At 34.6% G+C, this 24019-nt stretch overlaps 1 protein-coding gene across 1 annotated transcript; it reads right to left on the reverse strand.

Moving 5' to 3' along the window:
- Positions 1-1590: 1590 nt before the first annotated feature.
- Positions 1591-24002, reverse strand: SLC4A1AP (solute carrier family 4 member 1 adaptor protein). Its single transcript, XM_058163869.1, has 14 exons — positions 23404-24002; positions 18716-18902; positions 16439-16561; positions 15096-15156; positions 14538-14677; positions 13166-13326; positions 12380-12449; positions 10277-10466; positions 9641-9752; positions 9162-9357; positions 7515-7604; positions 6483-6538; positions 4350-4419; positions 1591-3345 (listed from the first exon to the last, which is right to left on the reverse strand). Exons 1-14 carry the CDS (start codon positions 23962-23964, stop codon positions 3296-3298), a joined length of 2067 nt encoding a protein of 688 aa, XP_058019852.1. The 5' UTR covers positions 23965-24002; the 3' UTR covers positions 1591-3295.
- Between the last annotated feature and the right edge of the window lie 17 nt (positions 24003-24019).

A 24019-nucleotide genomic window follows, 5' to 3' on the forward strand; every position in this document is an offset into this window, starting at 1 on the left:
CACATCCAACTTTATTTCTACCTGGAACCCACTTCTGGATTTTGTGCTTGAGATGGAAAAAAAAATGAAACATTGATTAGCTAGGTTTGTTATTATAGAAACGCTAATGCATATTATGTAAAAGTAAAAAGTTGAGACTGTTACGTAATTCTATTGAGCTAAAAAGAGTCAGAAATCTATGTTTTCTTTCTCCCCGCCTTTATCTTTTTCCCTCCCCCATTTTCCACTATTTTCATTCGTATTTTATACTTTAATAAAATATGAATAATTATTTACCATCTACATCAGAAACTTAAAAGCACTTCTAAGCAGACACTTTGACTTAACTGCCAATCCACTCTGCCATCTTAAAAGACAGGCTGGTTTTCCCCATTTTTTAAAAGTCTCAAATCTTTCAACTATTGAGTAGGATCTCCTTTCCCACAACAATTGCCTCTATAATAACAAGCCACTCCAATTCACCATTTTTCATATTCCTGGATTATTTGGACTGGACATTTTCTCCAGTAAAGTCTGGAGGAGATGATTGGGTATGTTTGATCCAGTGGAATTGCTGTCTGGATTAATCTGAGGCTTGGCCCTATTACTAGGTTAACTTTCAGTCACTGTGCTGCACCTTATTATTCCTGCCCCGTTCAGCTGGCTTGTATTTCCATCTTAATGTATGAAGCTGCTGTGTAAAACTGTGCAGAGCTAAACTATAAGCAATCAGGAATTTCCTTTTTTCATTTAACTCTTGTGGTCACATAGAGTCTGGCCACAATTATGGCTTGCGGAGGCAAGTTTATGTCACACAAAACTAGAGAACATAGACAAGAGCTTTCTGTAATGTGGAACAAAGAACAGCAGACAGAATTATCTAGACTACCCTCAAAGCTTCCACCCATGTGCAGGCCTTAATAATCTTTCTGTGCCTTCTGGCATGAAAAAAAAACGGAGGAGAAGAAATAAAATGTGCTCGCTTGGATTTTTTAAAAAAGGATTTTCTATCATTTGTATTTAATATATAGGAGGAACACTGGAAGGATATCTTTGGCATGTTTCTAGGTTGTAAAAATCTAGGCGGTCATTATGTGGCAGCAGAGGGACTTCTGTATTTCTAAGTCATTTTGCTGCCATCTATGGCCTTCCATATTTTGCGGCCTGGACATGGTATGCCTGATAGTAAAAATCTGGTTTTTTAAAAGCCAACTTTGAGAGAATTCACAGCTTAATACACCCCCTCCTGCCCCCAAAGTAGTCACAAACATGTGACAGAAATGGATAAACTGCTGGAGAAGAATTTTAAATTACAGCAATGGCTAAAAAAAAAAATCCTATACTTTTATAATATACTAATTCTGTTCTAGAATTAGTAATCCTTGCTCATACAAATTAATGAACACATAATAGATGACTTAAAGGAATGAAAAGCTGTTGCTGAAGATGGTAGCTTATCTCTAAACAAGATAAAATATTTGATAAACCAGGAATCACCAACCATTTTGGACATTCGAAAGTTCAGGAACCCTCATAAATGCCAGATTTCATGAGGTTTAATAATTTTCAAACTGCTACTATATTGGATAAAACTAGTCCTAAACTTCCCACTTAGTAGAAGGAAAACTTTTATTTATTTTGCTTTTAGATGAAGACACACTTTTGAAGTTGCTGCTTGATTTATTTCCTCCAGGATATTTCCTATATCCCAAGCTTAACTTTGTAGGAAAATGGGCAAAGCTTCCCAAAGCATGAGTTGCCACTAGCCACGTTTCTTTTCTAGGAATTTCCGAGGAATGAGGCATTTTGCAAATAACTCTAATGCTACTTTATCTGTTCTTTACTTTGTTGCATGCTCATTTCCATTTTTTAAAGAATTAAAATTATTGGGACTCTGATCCTTAAAGGAGCCACTCTGGAGATCTTAAAAATAAACCTCCCTCTGGGCCATATATTTCCAAAAGCTGGGTTTTTGCATAAATGCAAAATAAATATCTCTCAAATTCTTTTAGCTGTAAGAGAAATGGTTATTAGTATGTGAATGTTACAGATGGACCAAAACAGAAATAGATTCTTATGCCTTAGATAAAGGAGGTTTACAGTATTTCATAAAGTCTGTCTAAGGCCCAATCACATATCCTTTCATTAATCCATAATTTATGGAATTAGGCTAACGTCAGGACCTATGAACTCAGTACTCCTTTCAGTCTATGAATTGTGCAATTCTCACATTCCTACTTGCCACTAAATCCATTAATGTAAGGCTTCAAAACTACAGGCTTTATTTTACCATCAAAAGAAAGTTGAAACTAGTAAACATTTTCCAGTGCTTCCCCCTCTCCTCTCCTGAACTGGTTCCATTTTCATAACTAATATGTTTACATAGTAGATAAGACTATAAGACTATTGTATGCCACTAAGTTTTTTCCTTTTAAATGCAATTTCTGTTCTTTTCTGACATGGAGCATGATGCAACCTAAGTGCAGAAATGGTGAAGTAAAACCTGGTCCGGACCAAGGATAATTAATTGCCTTTTTCTCTGGCTTATCCAAAAAACTTCAGATATACTATTCAGCACTAATTCATAGTACTTCCATACCTTAGCTTTAACTCTCTCAACTATCCAGTGTTAAGATATTTAACATTCTTTCGGGAACTGCCAAAGATTAACACACTTTTCCACCCACATTAATACTAATCTACAACTGGCCAAGATATGAATGTGTTATTATTTCACCTTCTTCTAGAGGAAAAAAGAAAAACAACAACAAAGAACCTTTACAGACAAGACTGCAACAGAAAGGAAGGATAAAAATTAGCCTAAGTTTCAGCAGCTCCACCTGGAGAGGGCCACCGACAATTGTATTTTGTGGAAATATATGTACATGGACAGACAGAAAACGTTTCAGTAATTAACCCAAGTATCAGAGTATTGAAATAGCCCTTAGCCCATATATTGACTAAATAGAAATCTATAACTAATTCTTTTACATCAAGAAATAATTTACTAATTCCTTTACCCCTTTTACATCAAGAAATAATGTTAAAGAAATAAAAACAAGCATTTTAAAAAAGTTTCTATAAAACCAACATTGCTATATCTATGTTACCTGTAAATTCTTAATTACCACCACTATATACATTATGATGCACATTATACACACATTCACTTCTAGGGGAAAACATCCTTAAGTAAGGATCAGGAATCATTAAACAGTGTTTAAAGAAAATGAACAAAAATGTTGCTTGTCATTTCAATAGCATATTGTACCAGTTATCAGTTGCCGTGCAATACTTCTTTACTTTTCAGCATAAATTAGTAGCCGTATTTAGCATTCAGGTGCGTTCTGCCATCACCACTTTGACCTGCTCAACAGAGAGAAAAGAAAATAATATTTTAACATTTAACAGGGTTTTTTTTTTGCTATAATGCTTTTTAAAATAATTTGCAATACTGTTTTTTCAATGATTTTACTTCAATGGCTTTTTAAATTTGTTAAAGATTTTATATAGTTTTAGTTTTAAATCCAGGGAATATTTTCTTAATGAGTATTTAAAATGTTTTAAATATATTAGCAAATTAATTGATTAGAAATTGATAGGTTAGAAACACAAAAGATATATAGAGAGTTTGCAGACTATTTGCCATTTGAGAAATGGAGCTAGGAAACCTAATAAACATGTGTATGTATGTATACTTCTTACAACACTCTGTGATTTTATTACTAAAAAGCAAATTACTCAGAAGTTTTTGATAGTGTCCAGGAAAGGATTATTCCATTTCCTACAAAGATAGGCAAGGCTTTGCCATTATTTCAACTCTAGCTTTCAATACAGCTAGGACCAGAAGCACATGGGGCAGAAGATAATTGATACTGTCAAAGATGCTGTAGGCTCTGAACGGCATCATTCCTGTACAAGCAGAGCCAGGCTTTACATAGAGGGAAGCAGCTTTGATTCTCTACCAAAATCCATTTTTGCCTATTATATTCAGAGATGGAACATTGATTTTGTCTATACTTGGTTAGCATTTACATAACTCCATTTTGAAGACCAAATAGGAATCTATAGCATAAACACCCCCATTCTGATTGTATTTTGTTTACTCTGTACTTCAAATAAGTTAGGTTGTTTTTGTGTGTGTGTGTGTGTGTGTGTGTGTGTGTGTGTGTGTGTGTGTGTCTTTCAGTCTACAGTTTTCTTGGCAAGATTTCAGAATTGGTTTGCCATTGCCTCCTTCCAAGAGTTGATTGAGAGTGACTGGCACAATGTTAGCCATTAAAATGGGACTAGAACACCTGTCCCTAAGTTTTCTTTGTTCATATATAAACTATATAATTGTTCCACAATTACTTTGAGTATCCCTTTACCTTCAGGTGGTACCCATACACAGTAATCTGGATCATCTTCTGGATAGTTTGAGGATATTGAATGTTGAATCTGTAGGATAGAAAGTAATTTGCTTTTTGTAAACATATGTCAGTATATACAACTTTCATTGCATTGTGGGCACACCAGCCCTTGAATGGCAAATCAGGGATTATGCTGCAAAAAAGGGCAGGATCACATAAATACATGTTTAAAAATGAATGGGAGGCAAAATTTAAATTTAGCACTCATTAAACAAATCAACAGAATAATAAATATGTCAAATGTTAAATTTTGCTAACATAATTATTAGTTCTGCATAATTTAAATTTTTGTTACAGTTTAACACACCAATTTATAATGATTTTCATCTCTTCGCAAAGCAGATGATCCCAAGGTTTAAAATAAAGTAAAGAAAAATGAAGCCACTTCAAACCACTCTGTCCTGTATGAAGAGATGTACGCAAGTCTTGAATATTTGGCAGTGGCAAAATAAGACAGAGGTAGTGGAATGTTGCTGGCAGGCTGTGTAACCAGTTGTATGTGTGTGTGTTTGTGTGTAGAATAATAGATAGAACACAACTTGTATATTTTCTGTGATCTAGAGCATTGTTTTTTAACCTCAAATATTTTAAGAGGTTGGACTTCAACTCCCAGAACTCCCCAGCCAGCTATGAGAGTTAAAGTCTACATATTTTAAAATTGCCGAGGTTGAGAATGAGTGAGCCTGAAACAAAAATATAAACTGGAGTATTAAAGTCATATATTTGGCCAGCCATCATGTGCCTAGAATTCATTTCCAATTATGATTTGTGGGCAAAGTACTGTTTTGTCAGACTGTATTCTGAGGCTTGCTTTATACTGTATGAGAAGGATTTTTGTACCAGGAAAAGAACTAAATAACGTAGGTTTTTTTAAGTTGAACTTAAAATGAGGAAAATGCTAATAATTGTTTAAAGAATTGTTTCTACTGGAAGATTCCAGGAAAAGAATACAAAAATTCTCTCAAGACATTTTAAATAAGGTAATTTGCAGACATACCCGCAAAATATTGCATTGTTACATCTGATGCTGGGCTAGAGAATAGTTTTATGTTTTAGTCTATTTTTGCTTTTTTTTTTTTTTAGTTTTAGTCTATTTTTGCTTTGTGAAGGAGAAAAAAAACACAGTATCTCCTGACTCATGCAGTACCGGCTAACATTCAATTAAGTACTATAACAGATTTGCAAAGCAAGATTGACAGCAGATGGTAAAACAGCTGCACATAATTTCTCTATCATTAGCTCTACTGCACTATCAAGGATGATTAGGTGAGATATTTTAATCACTGCTGGTTCAATGGAAACCAAGTACTTGAATTATAATCCTTTTATATAAGCCGTTGTAATGTTTGTGAGGAAAGCTATTCAAAATATTAAGAAGTATCTCCTTTTGATAAGTATAAAAATTGTCCCTCCAAGCGCAATACAGGATCAGGCTGAGACAAGGAGACAATTGTGCTCAAATTCCTTTACCGAGCAATTCTTCTAATTCATAAGGGAACATCTCTTCCCCCCATTCCTACCCCCAAACATGGAAAGAGTATTAAGCATCTGTTATCCGTAACTATAATCATGATTATCTGGAATGGATTTCACTGCCTCAGACCAAACTAGTGTGCGATCTGGGACTCAAGAGATCTTGTTCAAGGAACAGTGACAACTGAGAGTCTATGAGAGCTTTACCCAGCTTTGGGTTATGCACTAGTTGTGCACTGGATTGAAGTCATGCCTTGTGATTTCTAGACTGGGCTACTGCCATGTGCTATACAAGACCCATTTGAACAGCTTTCGGCAGCTGCAATTGATGTAGAATGGGTGGTGGTTAGTGATTTCTATTTTTGGGTACATGGACACCACTGCTCTGTGATTTGCACTGGCTATCAGTGTGCTTCCAGATACAATTCAAACTGCTGGGAGTCTCCTGGTTCTGTTGATTGCTGTTGTTTTTTGTGAGTCTCAACTGCTGTGGTTTTTATATTTTTAAATGTTTTTACTATCTTAATGCTTTAAGTTGTCCACGGTAATTTATTCAAGGTAGACCACTATATAAATCCATGTAACAAACAAACAAAAAGTTTTGTTCTTCCTACTCACCTTAGGTTTACTGCTATCTTTCTGATTCTTTGGTTTTTCTGCTGGCATCTCAGATGCTAGTAAAGTAAAAATGGAAAAATGAAGTTTATGATGGCAGTTTTTAATTTTTAATTTTCAAAGTAACTAAATCCTTTCTCTAAGGACAACACATAGGGAATTGTTAAAATAAAGCCACTGTGTCTCATCTGACAAAACGGAGTGCAGATATCTCTGAAATGTTAATATTAGTAGGACTGTCATACTGCCTTTGTTAATATATCTTAGTTGAAGTATTATTAACATTTCTAATTTCTAATATTTTGTCTGAAATATATTTTCTTTACTTTCTTCCTCCTTAAATGTATTTTGTTTCAATTGCTGTTATACAAGTATTTTTTAAAATTGAACTATTACTGATAATTATTTTTCTGTTAGGTTCCACCAATTTATATATTTTTTTAAAAAAACGTAAAGCAGTTCTTTGCCTATTTGTGTATTCCACTCCTATTGGAAACAGTCCAACACTAAAGCAGCATTTACTATTGTTTTTTCTCTTCATTCTTCTGAAAAGGCTCGAGTTTCTAAATTAATGCTTTTACAAGAACTGAGCTTTTATAGAGATAAACTGAGCATTCAAAGTCTAAGATCTCTCTGGATTTGCAGGGTGAATAAAAAAGTTTCAGCAAGGCTCAGCATGACTGGTTTGAGGCTCCTGAATTTTTCTGACAGCCCTTCAGCTGACTGGGAAACAACTTCAAGTGGCTGAGATTGATATGCATCAGAGAACTGGAGAGGATGAAAGTTCAGCCCAGGCCTAGTGACTGGAAGCTATCCCCTTTATTTTCATTCTAAAGTTTGTAGTATAATATTGAATGCAAAATATTATTTAAAATACTTCCCTTCATTTTGAACTAGGAAAAAAGTGATCTTCCTAAGGGCCAACAACTATTTTCCTCACCGATTGTGAAATATAATTTGTTTCAATATCAGTGAAATTATCATTTTGTCCTGGTGTTCATAACCCAGATTGTTCAGAAACAAAGCGCAGCTTACCTTCTAGTTTTATCTCCAATTCATTCACTGGGGAATTATGAGCTAATGGGCTTGTATGCTTGCTTGAAGACTCAGACTGAGATTTAAGTCCTATAAAAACACAAGTGGACCCCAGACATTTAGTTAATTAAGGAATAGAAATAGTAACTTCTACACTTTTTCTTTCCTTAAAAAAAGAGTTTTATCTAATTAAAGCAGCTTTTCCACTATGCACAGCATTGATATTGCAAAATATAGCAAGAGATAAGAGCAATTTAGTGATCGCCAGACAAATAAAAACAGGGAGCCTTAAAATGTGAAAAAGAAATCAGATTGTATAAAGATAAAAATATGAAACTTATGAATTTTTTTTAAAAAGAATGGGGATGTCAAATAAGAATGAACATTGCCTTATTGTATATGTATGCACAATATATGTACTGCATGTTTTGATTGTGATGAAGTGATCACCATGTTGCTTCTTCTGATAACCCTTCTCTCTGGTCATTGCTAAACAAAGTGCATAAAAAAGCTAATGCATAACTCAAGACTGTCTGGGCAGAGCTGTGCTAGTTTTGAAAAAGATACTTTGCAACTGAGGCCAATTCATGATAACAGTTCTTTCCTTTCAAGCTCCAAAGAATGTGTGGCCTCAATAACGTGGATACAGTAGTCTTCTTATACCAACCTGCCTGGGTATTAATTGGAAAAGGCATTATTCTTGGTTCTGTATGAGAAAATTAATCATTAAACTTCCTCAAGAGCAAGGATAGTTTCTTTTTAATTGCCCTGTAACAGAAGGCTTGCCTGAGATCAGTGCTACAATCTTTTTGGTGATAGGTTAAACTTCTATTTTTGCAGGCCTTTTCTTTATTTTTTATATTGGTTGTTTTTACTACTGACTGATTTAAGTTTCCCCCTTATACCACTATTAGATAATGTTTTTGTATTAAATTTATAATCATGCTATTTTGTAACCACCCTGGGTTGATGATACAGAATATAAAGTTTAAAATTAATTTTTTAAAAATATTCTGGGTAATATGAGAATTGTGCATCTTTCACATAGCCACTGCATTGCAGTGGTCAATAGGATTCTGAGTCCTTCTTTCTCAGTTTAGCTGATTTAACACCTTACCAATCTTTGGAGTTTATGGAGCCGAACACCTTCTGAATATTGAGAAATAATGAACTTTGTTGAAAAGAGGCTTAGATAATGAAAATGTTGGCTAATGCATATGAAAGATGGCAGCCCAGTGAGATGTGCCTCTATGACCCCAATGGGGCCAGGCACTGCATGGCTGCAATGACTTCACAATGTAGTCGCTCTTAACAATAGTTTCAGTGCTACCACCTGTGCAATGGGTGTCACCAACTTTTTCTTTATAGTTTCCTCTGACTATTACCACGGAATAGGGAAGCAGATGGACCTCATGTGTTTTTGTGCTCAAACACTCTCTCCCATTTGCCTAGACATCCTTTCTACCCTATTAGTACATTAAATTGAAAATTTACTGTGTTAAGGAAACCAGAAGTAAATACAATTATTAATAAAATGACTAAATCCTCATATTCACTTTATTAAGTTCCAACTAATTAAAATATGTGCAAGTTGAATGAATATTTTTTAAAAACACTATAATTAATCATCATTAAGGAATTCCATACTTTGATTTTTGGGTGAATAAGAACTGGAGAGGAGATTCCCTCCTTCAACCATTTCCATCTTTGTGTTCTGTGAGTTTTGGTTTACACTGCTATTCACATCATCTTCCTCCTCCTCCTCCTCCTCCTCCTCTTCTGGCCCCTCATCTTTCATCTTTAATAGGTTTGCCGGTATATCTGGCCGTTTCATAGGCAGCTTCTATATTGTAAACAGAAATTACAATAAAGGTTGTTTTTCAATTGACATTGAGAAATAAGGAAAATTGGAAAAGGTACATTAAAAGCTGATCTTATACATGTGTCTAGGAATAAGAAGTTAATGATCTGTTTATTTCAGAAAATATATAATTCCTATAATAAACATATGTGATGCAAATTCTGAAATCCTGTGGCAGCTTTTCCCAAATGCTGTCACAGTATTGTTTATTTGGACAAGTTCTACAATGCAAAATTAAAACCCACTGCCTTTTCTTCTTACTTACCCCTACGGTCCCTGTTTTTAGTTTGAATTTGCTTCCCCCTTTCATGGCACCAAATAGGGGTAAAGTTAGCTTTTTGGGCTTACTTTGAGATTCCGGATCTTGACTCTGAAGCCTATGGAAAATAAATAAATTTCAAAAAGGAAAATTAACATCAGATATTGAAGGACAAAGTTTACTCATATGGATAACAGAGTTCTACACAACTCTACTTGGGCTGGCTTTATGCAGTACAGATTTATATGACTAATGGGAACCAATGCAGCCAATCAAGGCCGGTTCACACGATAGTGCATTTCTTATCTCAAGCATGAACTTATGTGTCTCTTGCAATTGCTCAGGGGTTATTACACATTACAATGGTGCCCACACTATCCATAATTAATTCAAACCATAATTTAAATTGAAGCCAGAATATTTTAAGTTCAAATATAACCTGTATTCCATTATTTATTATTTATTATTTACATTTCTATATTATTTACATTACAAGTGCACTTAATGGTTAAAGTACAGTATATTACATATTTCACTTTACTTTACTTTATTGATTAGCCCTTGGGCCATATCAAAGATTTATATATTTATTTAAAATAAAAGTCAAAGTCAAAGTGATTAGTGCTCTGTAATCAAACTCACTGGGACTTCAGCTCTGGCATGGATGCAGGGGTAACAATCTTAATTAATCCTTTCAATCGCTGCTGTTCCTTCCTCAGTTCAAAGGTTCTCAAATGAAGTTTTTTACGTGTCACACTGTCTACGGAACACCCTGACTTGATTTCTGTCATGAATTCATCCAGTGAATCCTGAGTTGCTGAATGGGATTGTGCTATGGGAAATTATATATGAAAACATACATGTTCAAATATATTTGTAAATAAATAAATAATACAGAGAATATCTGCAAAAAGCCTACAGTGTTCTAATGCATTTTGGTATCCAATTATTCTTACAACAGTTTTTGCGGCAATATTCTCCTTTTTCCTTCCCATTTAAAGATTAAAACCATATTGATTTATTTAATCAAATTACTATTTTTTAAACAACGGAAATTCTAAAACCAGCCTGTCCTATGAAAAAACAAACATTTTATGCTTTGTAAAGTCACAGTACTAATGCAAATAAGCATCTTATGGTTTATACTTCACAAAACATGCTAAGATAATGTCTAGATATATCTCATATTAATTCACACAAAAACTGAAACAACAGAGTCATATTTAAGACTGATTCCCAATAATTGATTTCTCAATCTCACTGTCATGATTGTATCTTCTTTCAAAAGAAATATACTGTAATCCTATTTCTAATATGCATTTTAAAATATAATTTCAATTTGTAAAATATGAATATTTAGTTATATATAAAAGCAAACAATATTATTAACTTCAATGATGTTGATATACTTTTAACTGCATTGTCCCCTATACTATCCTACTTAAAATTTTTAAAAAGTGTTATAAAAATCCAAGAATTCTCACATCAGTAAGAGAACCTTCCTCTCAGAAAACAAAAGAATATTTGCCCTGATTCAGGAATTGTAATTTCCTTTGAAAACAGGATTATTTCACTAACAGGTCAAGATTCTGTCATAGAATCTACAGGCTGTGGAAGTCTGGATGGGGACAAACAGCCTTCAGTTCAATCCAAGTAATAGTGAAAGAATGTAGATTTGGAGGCTATTTAGTCGGGAAAATCTATCATCATTAGTTTTGGATGGGGTTATGCTAACAGACAGAAACAGTGGGAAATTTGTGAGCTGTCTTAAACTCCGGTTGCTGCTGGAAGAATAGATGGCAGCTATGGCTAAGACAGCTTTACACAAATGCACTTTTATGCTACAACTGCACCTCTTCTGGACCAGAGGGTTCTTTTATAATTAGTCATGCTATAGTTATCTATTGACTGGACTATTTTGGGGTTGCCTTTGAAGACTGCATGGCTTTGTAGTTCCTCTTCCTTCTTATACATATTTCAGTCAATTAAGAAGGTGTCAGTCTGAGTCACTTACAAATGTTATCTGATATTCTAAACTTAAAAAGTGCCTCAGACTTTTTGCCTAGATAATGAATCCTAGATAATGAACATCTTCCTTATTCTCTACAATTTAGCTCTATCTCTGCCAATTCTATAATATTTGATATGGCTGGCATGCTCCATGTCCCATTAATGAAACAATTTTACCATGTGAGGTCCATGAAGCATGCTTTTTTTGTCGAAACACTTCACACATGCAACATATGTCTCCCTCTAACTTGTGAGCCTTTAGAAAGGTCCCAGAGACCAAAAAATATGACACAATGAAATCAATGATCTTTTTTATTTGGTTAATTATCTTTTTTCTCTGGTCACTGCTGAGTCAGTTGTCCACGAAAATAAACTTATACTATTACAGGCTGGTGGCAATAAAAAATTATTTCAACGTTTGTACAATAATTAATCACATTCTATAATTTGATTCTGCATGATGCATAAATATATTACTGAAGGAATGACTTCAAAACAATTTATTTATTTAGTTATTTATTTAGAAATGTATTTGCCGCCCATCTTATTTCAAAGTGACTCTGGGCAGCTTACAATGTAAAAATAATACTTGCTATGATCCATGTGGCTAATCTCATTTAGGTTTTACTCCATTTTTAACTGTTTAAGAATCTGTGTAAGACAGCCTGCGCTCATATATACAATGATATGTTCCTATGAGATTTTCCCAATTTTAATGGAAACTTATAGTCTTACTTGTCCTTGAAGATTTCAGCTTCTCTGCTATTTCAGAGAGCTCTCTCTCAGCTGCATGTAGTTTTGCAACCTATAGATAAGATACACATGGTAAGTCAGACCTCAGTACTGATTTGTTTTACCTTTCTTTTCAAAACTCATTTTTATGTTGTTCTTCCCCAGAGTTAAATCTCTTTTCTCATACATTTCTTCTTTTTACTATCTGTATTCATTTTTACTCTGCTGTCCTGTTTTCAATTGTTTTTACTATACGTTTTTATAATTACTGTAAATCATTTTGAGATATTCAGAATAAGCTGTATAAAAATAGCTTCTATAAATACATAAAATAAAATAGAAAAATATGCATCTATGATGCTATCATATTATTTTCATTCAATAGTGATGAAACCTTTTTGCTCTGAAGTCCAAGGCAAATCTATGCATCTATTTAGGCACCATGAAATCTCCTTTTGGTTTTAGTTTAATAAGGCATTTTTTTTTTTAGTAATTTTGTTAGTAATTCTGTTTTTGTCTCAAATTTCATGACAATATGGTTTTAAGTGTCTTAATTCCGTAGCATGTCAAGATACTTCGAAGCATGAATGTTATTTCAATAAAATAATTTTATATAATTTTATATATTCAAACTATCTTAAGTTACACAACTTTTCTTAAGAAAAAAAATCACCTAATGTAGCTACAAACCTAGGCACGAATGGTATTTAAATAAAATAATTTTATACTATCATTTCTTTTTTTAACAGCTACAAAGCTGAATGGATCACTGGCTTAATTTGCTCTTACCAATGAATCATATGTTTCTGGTTTTTCATCTATCTTTCCAGCTTTCTTCATTCTGTTGAGTCGTTTCTGTTCAATAACTCCTGTCCGATCAAGGAATATGTCATCATCACTATCATAGAAATCTTCTTCTTCCCAATTCTTTGCTTTTCTTTTCCGGGACACTAAGGGAAAAGCGTTTATATTTTTATTTACTTATCAAATTTCTACACTGCCTATCTCACCTGCATAACTCTGGATGGTTTATAAATAATCCACAGATAAATTTGCAAATAAAATACTGACAAAAGAAACAAAATACAAGCAAATGGAGGCCAATAATCTACACATATGATTTCACACATTTTTTTTTAAAAAAGCATGTTATATAAGATCACATATTTGTGATGAAAATAACGAATATAAGCAATATATTATGAGGAGTGAATGACTCTAACGTTGTAACTTGCCAAAAGATGGCAGTGCTGATAGTGCTTGAAGCTCTAACATAGTGATTCCTGAACTTTTTGTCAACACACCTTTTAGTGTAAACTTAATGTACACATCTCCCCTAAATACCCAAACAACAAAATGTATAGAAATGAACAATGAAAACAATACAGTAGTCAGGAGGATTGTAACAATGTACAACTAAAAAGTTCTTCACACCTTCCCTGAACTCTGTCTCTAAATTGTCAAGGTAGCTACACTTCAGTTTGGGAAACCACATTCCAACATGTTTTTTGAGATCTGTTCTTCCACTTCAGTGAGCTGTAAGTTGGTATGAGAAAAGGCTGTATTGCTATTGTTTGTGAAATGGAAGCTTGCAGTCAGTACTTGTCACTATGCATTGATTACTTTCTGACTGCTGAAGGAATCCTTCCAAATGGAATTCACTACAGAACACGTTTATGGTGAAGGTTGTGTTAATAATATGAATCACCCAAGAGGCAAAAACTTGTCAGGATCTGGCTGAAGAAACAAAGCTTTAAGAAGCTTGTCCTTTGCCAGCAAAATGTGGTTATTATATGAAGAAGTAAAATATATACAGGGAACAAAAGAGCTGATTCAATGATTATTTTCCTATTTCATTTATTACAATATCTATATTTGAACTGCAGTTATTGATGCACAAGTCTTATTTTTCAATCGACCCTTGTTTAGAGGTCCTTATCAAATGGTGAGGTAAAAAACCTTTTTAAACAGTAACTACAGTCAGACTGATGTTGTTATGTCCACAAGAAAACAATGAAGCTCAAATAACACCAAGAACTCCACAGTAAACTACATTTAGCCATACCGCAAGTACAGTAGGCATACATTTATAAATGTTCTTGATAACAGTACTGCTTCATGAAGATTTCTGCTGAGAAAAAAATCTGGCCACATAACTTACCTGCCTCTTGTCGCAACACACCCCTAGCATCTAATATTCTGCAGGCTTCCAATGCACACTGGATCATTGCTTCTTTTTTCTTCCCTGAATGAATAGCTTCTGCCACAAGCTGTTTCCCTGAGGCATCATCTATAGGCAGCCTATCCAATTTAATGAGGTGAAAGTATAAAGCAAAGTCAACAGTTCAGTCAATTCCTCTGATTTGTTTTTTAAATCAACATTTTAAAATTGGCTTAAGCGAAGTGTTTTCCTGTTATTTTAAAGGCAAGGTGTTTAGTTATTTCAAATTAGTTTTCCATTCTAGATATAACAGTAAAAATCTCAGTGGCACAGATGTAATAGACAAACGGAAAAAAAAAAGGCAATTCCCCCCAACTAACCAACATCTGCCAGAAAACAAACAAACAAAATAAACTGTCAACCTCCACATCTGCAAAAAAAATAAATAAATCCATTTTAGATATCAATCCATATCTGGAAATAAGTGACATAAAATCTTTTGAAGCCTGTCTAATTGAATGAATATACACAAAATTGTTGCATAACATACATACATACTTCACCCTACAAAGCCAGGTGCCTGTTCCATGAGAATCAAATTCATATTCCAATTCTTCACCTAGATAAAAAGGGAAAGGGGAATCAAAGTATTGGTTTTAAAAGACAGCTTTTTAATATTTATATTAATATTTTATTACTGTTGTAAACTTTTTTATTTAATTAAATGGATTAAACCATATTGGAACTTCCAAATTGACTGAAACATTAATGATTTGAAGTCTTTTAGTAGTTACTGGGTTGTTAAATGTCACTAGCTCTGCATACAATTTCATCTGAAATGAATTGCTATGTTTAATTTGGATTCATTTATCAATTAGTACATCCAACACTATGCAAGCAATTTCTTCTTGCTCTCCTCACTTGCTCCGTAAGTCTTCAGCATCACCAATATGCAGATGACACCCAAGTCTTCACTTTACTAATTTGGTCCACACAGATATGTGTGTCAAGTAATGCTGGATATGACATTATTTCGCAAATGACTGAAAACATGATCTACCATAGTACCAACGACATATTTCTACTAAGTAGAAATGCAGCCTTGGGGAGCTCTATGTGCTTTCACAAAAAGTGTTCCTTATTTCAACCTTGCTCTTAGAAGTTAGTATACCTTCATACAACTTGTTAGTCAATCAGCTGCATCATTTCTTGAAAACCACAAACTTAGTTACTATTAAACGTCTTAACAACAATCTAATTAGACACCAGCAATACATTTCATAATAATTACTTCTAAAAAGAAGTTAATAACAGTAAGTGCATATAGGTTGGCCAGGCTGTTGTTTAACTCCACTGTTAAACAATGGAAACAATTTATTTCTCAGGTTAGTTTAAAAAACAAAAACAATTTGGGGATTTAAAAACTCAGCAGCCTTGTTTCCCTTCAAGTGGGAGGAAGGAAGGCTTCCAACAGAGGCTGGATAGTGAGTTGTCTGAAATGCTTTAGCAGATCTTGCACTAAGCAATAGGGCTGGATCAGATGACCTGGAAGGCCCTTTCTGATTCTACGATTCTACTAGCCTGTAGAGATTCAACATATGTTACTGGTTTTGTAGTTGTATTTTAATGGCCTAAAATGATACTTAAATATATTGCAAATTAAATAAGCAATCCCAAAATGGCAGAAATAAGTCATTCTTTTGAACACTAGAAACAAAAAAATGCACTGGATATTTTTGGCTAGCACCTTATCAACTGTCCCATTTGCAACATTCAACAAAAGAAACCTCTGGTTCTTTAGGATGACCAAGAATAGCTTTATTGAAAGATCCATCTAGGCAAAGCAGAAGCAAAGTCGTAGTGGGATTTTCCCACTACGAGTTGAGTCAAGTTTGACATACCTTCTCTATCAAAAAACCCTTGCAGTGCCTTTTTGGGATCTTTCAAATAAAAGGCTTCTTGGTCCTCTTGAAACTCAATAGCAATTGGATTTTCTTCACCCTCTTCTTCCTCTGCATCTTCCCCTGAAAAATAAATGCAGGTAGAATTAGGCATCAGAGATGACTCACAAGGTAATAAGAACATTAAACTTTAACCTAACCTAGCATTCGTAGCTAGCATTCTGTTCTCAGAGTTGCCAGTCAGATGCTTTTGAGAAATCAAAGATGAGACATGTTTTACAAGATCACATTTGTCTTCATGTTCTTCAGAAATTTTCAGAAACATATTGCTTTCAATACAGGAGAAATTATAGCCATGATAGATAACCATTGCAACCTTTTATTTCATACATTTATCTAGTCCCATGTTGATACTAGTCATATTCTTCAGAAACAAATGTTAAATATGTGTGTTGTAAAAGAGTACTTTTATTCCCATCATACAGCTACATTTAAAGATGTTGTGTTCCAGGACAAGAAAGGGGAAGAAAAACTATTTCCAGGTTAACTTTTCTTTGACCATGTGTGAATCATATTACTTGATATTTTTCATGGGCTGAATGTTGTAACATTAGTCATAGAAAAGTAAACTGGCTGTTTACAGCATCTAAAAGTTTTCGTTCTAAAAGTTTTTCATCCTAAAAGCTTTTCTTCTGAACGTATTGACTAGTAATATTTTTGTACAATATTATGCACAGACTGACTGCATTATAACATTAACAATTTTGTTATAGATTCATTTTCTTAATAATTCCTCACATAGAATCTGATTTATTATGCAGTTCTTTTTTCCAACTATGGAAAAAATAATATTCTCATCTAGCTGCTTTTCATAATCCTGAGAACATTTTGTTGTGGGTCATCAGCTATTAGGAGTTTTTGCTTTAATGTGTGAAAGCAACTGCATTCACAGAACCTTATTTGCCATTTTATTGCCCAACTTTAGTTATTTTAATTTGGAGAGATTGCCTTCTGTTCTCCTTGCTGTAGCCATCTAAATTATTTATTGATATCTGTGCATTTCACCACTCACTTCAAATATAACTCATTTAGATAATTAAAATGTGCTAATTCTATTACAAGGGTTTGAATGATCCCACTGTTGAAATTTCTCCACAGTGAGATCATCTTTTATTCCTAGTCTCTTCTTTCCTTTAGTTAATTAATGAGGCGTTTATAAAGAACCTTTTCTCTTAGCACATTACCGGTTACTTTGTTTATGAGTACATGGGTTCCTACAGTACGTTTTATACTGTAAAACCCCTCCAGAAGAACATAGAAATAGTATTTTTATTATGAGTTTTTTTAAAAAAAACACTTTTCATTCTTGTACTGGATTTAATGGACAGGCCCAAAAGCAGTTTCAGATTCCCCAAAATTTTGCCATTGCAAATTGAATGATTGATCACCATAGGACTCTAGAGAAGAGAATTTACTTCAAGGACAGATGACTCAAGTATTTGACACAGTAAAGTTTTAGAAAAACATTTCAAATAAATTCAGTCATATAAATGTATAAATATTTGAACATAATGAATTTATCAAAGTAAATCTATTTTAGGAAAAATACATCTCTTTACAGTAGATATAATAATTTATATTTGGGAGAAGATGGTATGATTTTAGCTTATATATATCAAACCTGATAATATGAGTAACTATGCAAATTTATCTACCTCAAATGAATCATTTTCTTGTTAGCATGGTTTCTACAGATCATCCAGTAAAATCCATTACAAGCCTTGATAAAGAAACTTGTTACTTATTTGACTGCATATAATCTAGGCTATGCTCAATTTACATCTAATATGATTTTGATAGTTTTTAATGTTAAATAGATTTAATTTTAACTAAAAAACCCCGCTTTAGAGGATGATTTAGAATATTGTGAAATATAAAGATTACAACAAACCAGGGATATAAATGTGGATTCTCTGAATCCACTTGCATTTGCTCATACATGCTTGGATCCATTTCCCTAGAACTAAATATAATGCATGTATCTAGACATTTTCTCTTGGCACATTACTAACAAACACAGGGTATATTAGATTATTCCAACCACATTTCATACAAATAATTTGTAAAAATCTTCAAGTAGATTATAGCTGAGGAAAGTGGTAAATAGGGCTCAAGTCAGAAGCAAATTGCATCTGCAAAGCGACACAGCAAATCAATTGAAAACAACCACAAAAACATATCATTGAAGATTCTGGCAACAAAATATTGTAATCTTACCCATTCCCCAGGAACAGCTTAAATCACTCCGACTATTTTCACTTTTTTTAATTTCAATTTCCTTATGTTCCTCATCAGAATCATCACCCAGCATAGTTTTTTCTAACTTGGCCTGTTGCTGCTTACGCAGTTCTTTCAGTTGTGTTACAGTCAGTTCCGATTCTGGCTCTTGATCCTCCTCTGGGCCCTGGGGATTAAAGTTATGAACTTAAAAACTATATGCCAAGAATTAAGTCCTATTAAATTAATTATGTCTTACTTTTCAGTGATTATATACAAAATCTGGGCAGGATAACACCAGAAACATTATCATCTTATTTATTCTAATCACATTCATGCTAAAGTTACAGACATTTGCTTAAGGCAGTGAAGACAAATGTGGTTGCAATACTGGAAAGAGTCTGATGCTCCGGTGGTTTCGTTTTCCCCGAGAAGGACGCCTGGAATGGCGTCCCGAACTGAGATTCTGTAAAAGCTGGTGAAACAGCGGGAGATCGGCTGTTAGCCAGCTTCAAAGTTTTTCTCTGGGTGAAAGAGAATTAGCCAGAGCGGCTGGAGAGCAGAAGATTGCCCCAGGGGCTCTGCTTTCTTATGCAGAGTCTCGGAGGGCTGCCTGCATAATCCAGCCCCACTCCAGACTCGGCTCGATCCTGTTAATTAAGCAGGACAAGAGGAAAACGCCCACCTCTGCTCAATTGATTCCGTTTTGAATAACTTCAAGCAGACGGGGACAAATACAAGCGATCGATTACTGGGGAAGCAAGAAGAGCTGACTTCTACTCCTTTTTAAAAAAGGGGAAAACTTTTTCTCACTTGAACTTAGTGAAGGAAGAAATGGCGTCTGAGAGGAAGTGGATTGGAGGCTGCTTGTGAGAGAAAGCGAAGTTCGTCTTTGTGGATTTTAGCTGAATAGAAGCTTTCCATAGGAGGCAAGGTGAAAGTTTTATTTTACAACTTTAATTGGAGACTTTTGAGACTTTTGAGACTTTTGAGATTTACTAATTTTAATTAGAGACTTTACTTAAATTAAAATGGCTTCTAAGCCACCAAAAGCTCCCATGACGAGAAGGGGTCTGAAACTAATTTAGAAGATATATTAAAGGAACAGAACAGAGTTTCTGAAGAGCGATTTAAAGAAATTATGAATAATATTCATGGTGTGAAGGATCAACTTAGGGAAGAAATTAAAGAGACTAATAAAAAAATTAGAGAAGATTTATTGATGGTTTTTCAAGGTTTGGCAAAAAATTTGGAAGTAATGGAGGATAAAGTGGAAGTAATTAGTCAAGCAAATCAGTATTTGGATAATAAAGTTGGAGAGCTTCAAAATAAAGTGGATAAAATGAGGATCATGTGGTGGTATTGCAATATAGAGCGTTGGAGAAGGCTTTGAGAATTAGGGGTCTTCAAGACCGAAAGGAAGAAGACCTTAAAAAAGTTATATCAGAAGCCGTAGCTGAAATGTTAGGCATGGACCCTCGAGAAGTTGATTTTCAAATTGATAAGGCATACAGGGTTAATTCTTGGGTAGCGAGGCAGAAAAAGCTCCCAAGAGATATTGTAATTTATTTTTTAACTTCTACAATAAGAAATCAGATTTTGCAAGCTACATACCAAAAGAAATTGCAAATAGCAGAACAGGAGGTGTTGGTTTTGAAAGAGATCCCTGCTAAAATGTTAAAGGATAGAAGGGATTTTAGGTTTTTTACACAAGAGCTTAAGAAGCATCAGATTAAGAGGAGGATTAAAAATGCCTAATTTAAAATTGTATTATGAAGCAGTTGTTCTTTCGGTATTAAGTGATTGGTTTAATTTGACGGAGGAAAGGATTTTGAATATAGAAGGTTATGATTTATTATATGGTTGGCATGCATATTTATTGTATGATAAGAAAGTAGATAAAGCTTTTAAGAATCATGTGTTGAGAATTTCTCTTCTGCGTGTCTGGAAAAAATATTATTATAAGTTAAATTACAAAATTCCTATATGGGCATGTCCTAGGCACGCAGTAGAGAATATAAATATAGAACAGGAACAAGAAATGATTACTTATAAAGATCTTTTATACAATGAGAGGAAATTTACAACTAAAATCTTTGGATACATAAAAAGAAGAAGGGAGGAATTATACTTGGTTTCAATATGGACAGTTAAAGGCTAGATGGAAAGAAGATCAGAAAATTGGTATCATTCAAAATGAAGAAAATTTGGTTAAACAAATTAGAAATCAAACTCAGGGGCATATAAAGAGATTGTATACTGTGTTGATAGAAATAGATTCTGAAAGAGATTTAATAAAGGATTGTATGATAAAATGGGCACAGAATATTCAAGAACCAATAATGTTGGAAACATGGGAAAAATTTGGGTTAGAAATGTTAAATTTACGCAAGCGCAGAATTTAAGGAAAATTTTTATAAGATGTTTTATAGATGGCATTTAGATCCTAAGAAATTATCATGTATGTATCCAGATATGCAAGCGAAATGTTGGAGATGTAATTGTGATGATGCTACATATTTTCATGTATGGTGGACTTGTAAGAAAATTAAGTCTTTTTGGATAAGAATCTGGTGGATTATGCAGAATGTTTTGAAGAAGAAGATAAAGTTCCTACCGCAATTTTTCCTTTTGGGAATAACAACGGACTGTACAGTGATTGAGACTAAGTTGATTTTGAACTTAATAACAGCAGCACGACTGTTGATTGGACAATATTGGAAGAAAAAAGAATTACCCACAATAGAAGAATGGATATTGAAAGTTTCCAATTTGGCTGAGATGGCTAAAATCTCAGCCTTCTTGAAAGACAGTACTCAAGAAAAATATTTAAATGAATGGAAGAACTGGATTGATTATATTCAAAATAGATATCAGATTAAGAAATTTCGGATTGCTTTTGAATGAAGGATGTTATTTTTGATTTTAATGGAAGAAGTCAGGTTATGTGAGAGAGAAAGATTATAATTGTGTTAGATTTTAAAAATTTAATGTATGACTGTTTTGTTTAAGGAACTATACCTTGTGTTTGCTCCGGGAAGTCCGGGGGGGGGAGGGGGGTTTAGGAGGGAGGGGGAAAAAATTTAATTGTTGTAAAACTATTTTAATTAAAAAAAAAAAAAAAAGAAAGAGTCTGATGCAAGTTGCAAATGAGAATAATGAAAAAAAAAATCCTATAAAAAGAGCTTTGTAATATGCCAATAGCATATTCAATCAGCATATTTATTCTAACATTAAAAATGTAATCTTTCTACATTTTATATCTGCTTTTTGACATTGTTCACAAGACGATTCTGTATTGTTTAAACTGTATATTTATGTATAATAGCACAAGACTCAGATCTCCTCCAAAATAAAAAATAAGTGAAATATAAAATAATTAAAAATAATAAACTGATAAATTAAAAAGAAATCAAAAACTCAAAGGGCACATTCGATGGACCACTAGATCTTTTTCTGCCATCAGTTTTCCATGTTTCTATTTTCTTTAAAAAAATATGCAATAATGAAAAAGAAAACTACCGGTTTCTAGCCCTTTCTCATTTTTAATACAAATCTTCAAGGAAAATAGGCACTCTTCAAAATATAAAATCTACTGAGATATACTATAATGTACTGAATATACTGTACTATATGCACTGTATTGTATATAATATACTATACTCTACCGTATGTACAACAGCTGACAACCTACACAAGCACTTTGGTATTTCTTATTTTGCTCATTCTTCTGATATAGTCTCATATACTCATATATAAAAAGTCAGTCTGGTAGACACCAGTCTAGAAAGCAGGAGATTCTGAATTCTTGTCCTCCCTTAAGCACAAAGCCAATTGGGTGACTTGGGCCAGTCATTCTCTCAGCCCTAACAAGCAGGCATTGCCAAACCAAAATATTTTGCCAAGAAAACTGCAGGAGCTTGTCCAGGGAGTAACCAGGAGTCAGACACCAAAACAAAACAAAAACTAACCCCTTCTCCCCAAAGCAAAAAACATCTATATTACATCCCAGTATTGGCCATGGATAGAATCAAGTGCCAGATACCTTATTACCTTTGGAAGCCATGCATCATAAAGGCAAAATAAACGTGGAAAAAAAAAACTTAGCTGATATAAACAAAAAATGGCTAAGCATACAAAGCCATCGCTCTGCAAAACAAATAATCCCCTCAACACTGTCAAACTATTTACTAAATCTGCACTACTATCTTCTCCTCGTTCCCATCACCCATCTCTTTCCACTTATGACTGTAACTTTGTTGCTTGTATCCTTACCATTTATACTGATTGTTTCCTGATTGCTTATTTGTAGCCTATGACTATCATTGTGTTGTATCAAGTGTTAAATTTGTACCCTATGACTATCATTAAGTGTTGTAAGTGTTGTACTTTGATGAAGGTATCTTTTCTTTTATGTACACTGAGAGGATGCTCCAAGACAAATTCCTTGTGTGTCCAATCACTCTTGGCCAATAACCAATTCAATTCAATTCATTTTCAAATTCTAAATAATGTGGAAACTGCCTCTGAACTGCCTCTAGAACTAAAAAGAGTAGCTTACAGGGATAAATTTAGAAACAGCTAAGCTAATCCTGGGCAACATTTCCACGGGATACATCCTCCCACCCCCACCCCCTTTTAATAAGGAGCAATATTTGAGTCACCTGCATACGGACTCCTTCACTCACCTGCAAGATGAAGAGGCGGCTGCTGCCCCCAAAACGCAAGACGTGACCCACCCGGACGCGACAGTAGGTGCGGGGAGGGACCCTCGCTTTGTTGAGGAAGGTGCCGTGGGCGCTGTCCAGGTCGTACACATACAGGCCGGGTTCGGGGCTCTCCGACGCCAGGGGCTCATCCCCTTCCGCGGAGCCCCGTGGCGGCCGGCACTGAAGCACGGCGTGGTGCCGCGACACGCATGGATGAACCAAGGAGAGGTCGCAGCCCGGCGCGCGGCCTACCAGGAGCCGGCTCCGACCGGCGAGGCTAACGCGGCCAAGCACCGCGCCGCCTTTTACCGTCTCTAGGCTGTAGCCGGAGGAATCCTCTTCGGAGAGGCAACCTCCCCACGGCGGCTCCTGATACTCGGGAAGGACAGGGGGACAGGGGCCCACCTCAGGGCCGTGGGGGCGCTTAGGAGCCTCTCCCTCAGCTGCCTTTCCTCGAGCGAGAGAAAGAGGCAACGGCGGGGGCAAAATCGGCTTCTTAAAATCCTCCGCCGCAATTCTCCCTTCTGTGGGAGCCGCCATCTTAGCAGGTCCGCTTCTCTAACGGGTCCCTCCAGGAAACTGTTTCCCTGGTGCT

This window comes from Ahaetulla prasina, chromosome 1 (assembly GCF_028640845.1).
Source record: "Ahaetulla prasina isolate Xishuangbanna chromosome 1, ASM2864084v1, whole genome shotgun sequence".
Taxonomy (NCBI): domain Eukaryota; kingdom Metazoa; phylum Chordata; class Lepidosauria; order Squamata; family Colubridae; genus Ahaetulla; species Ahaetulla prasina.

Coding starts and splice junctions, on each gene's coding strand:
- SLC4A1AP (XM_058163869.1), bottom strand. CDS start 23,964: ATGGCGGCTCCCACAGAAGGGAGAATTGCGGCGGAGGATTTTAAGAAG. Junction 16,562..18,715: donor AAGCTGTTCCTGGGGAATGG/GTAAGATTACAA, acceptor TTTATTTTTCAG/GGGAAGATGCAGAGGAAGAA. Junction 9,753..10,276: donor ATGCCAGAGCTGAAGTCCCA/GTGAGTTTGATT, acceptor TATTTTCCATAG/GCTTCAGAGTCAAGATCCGG.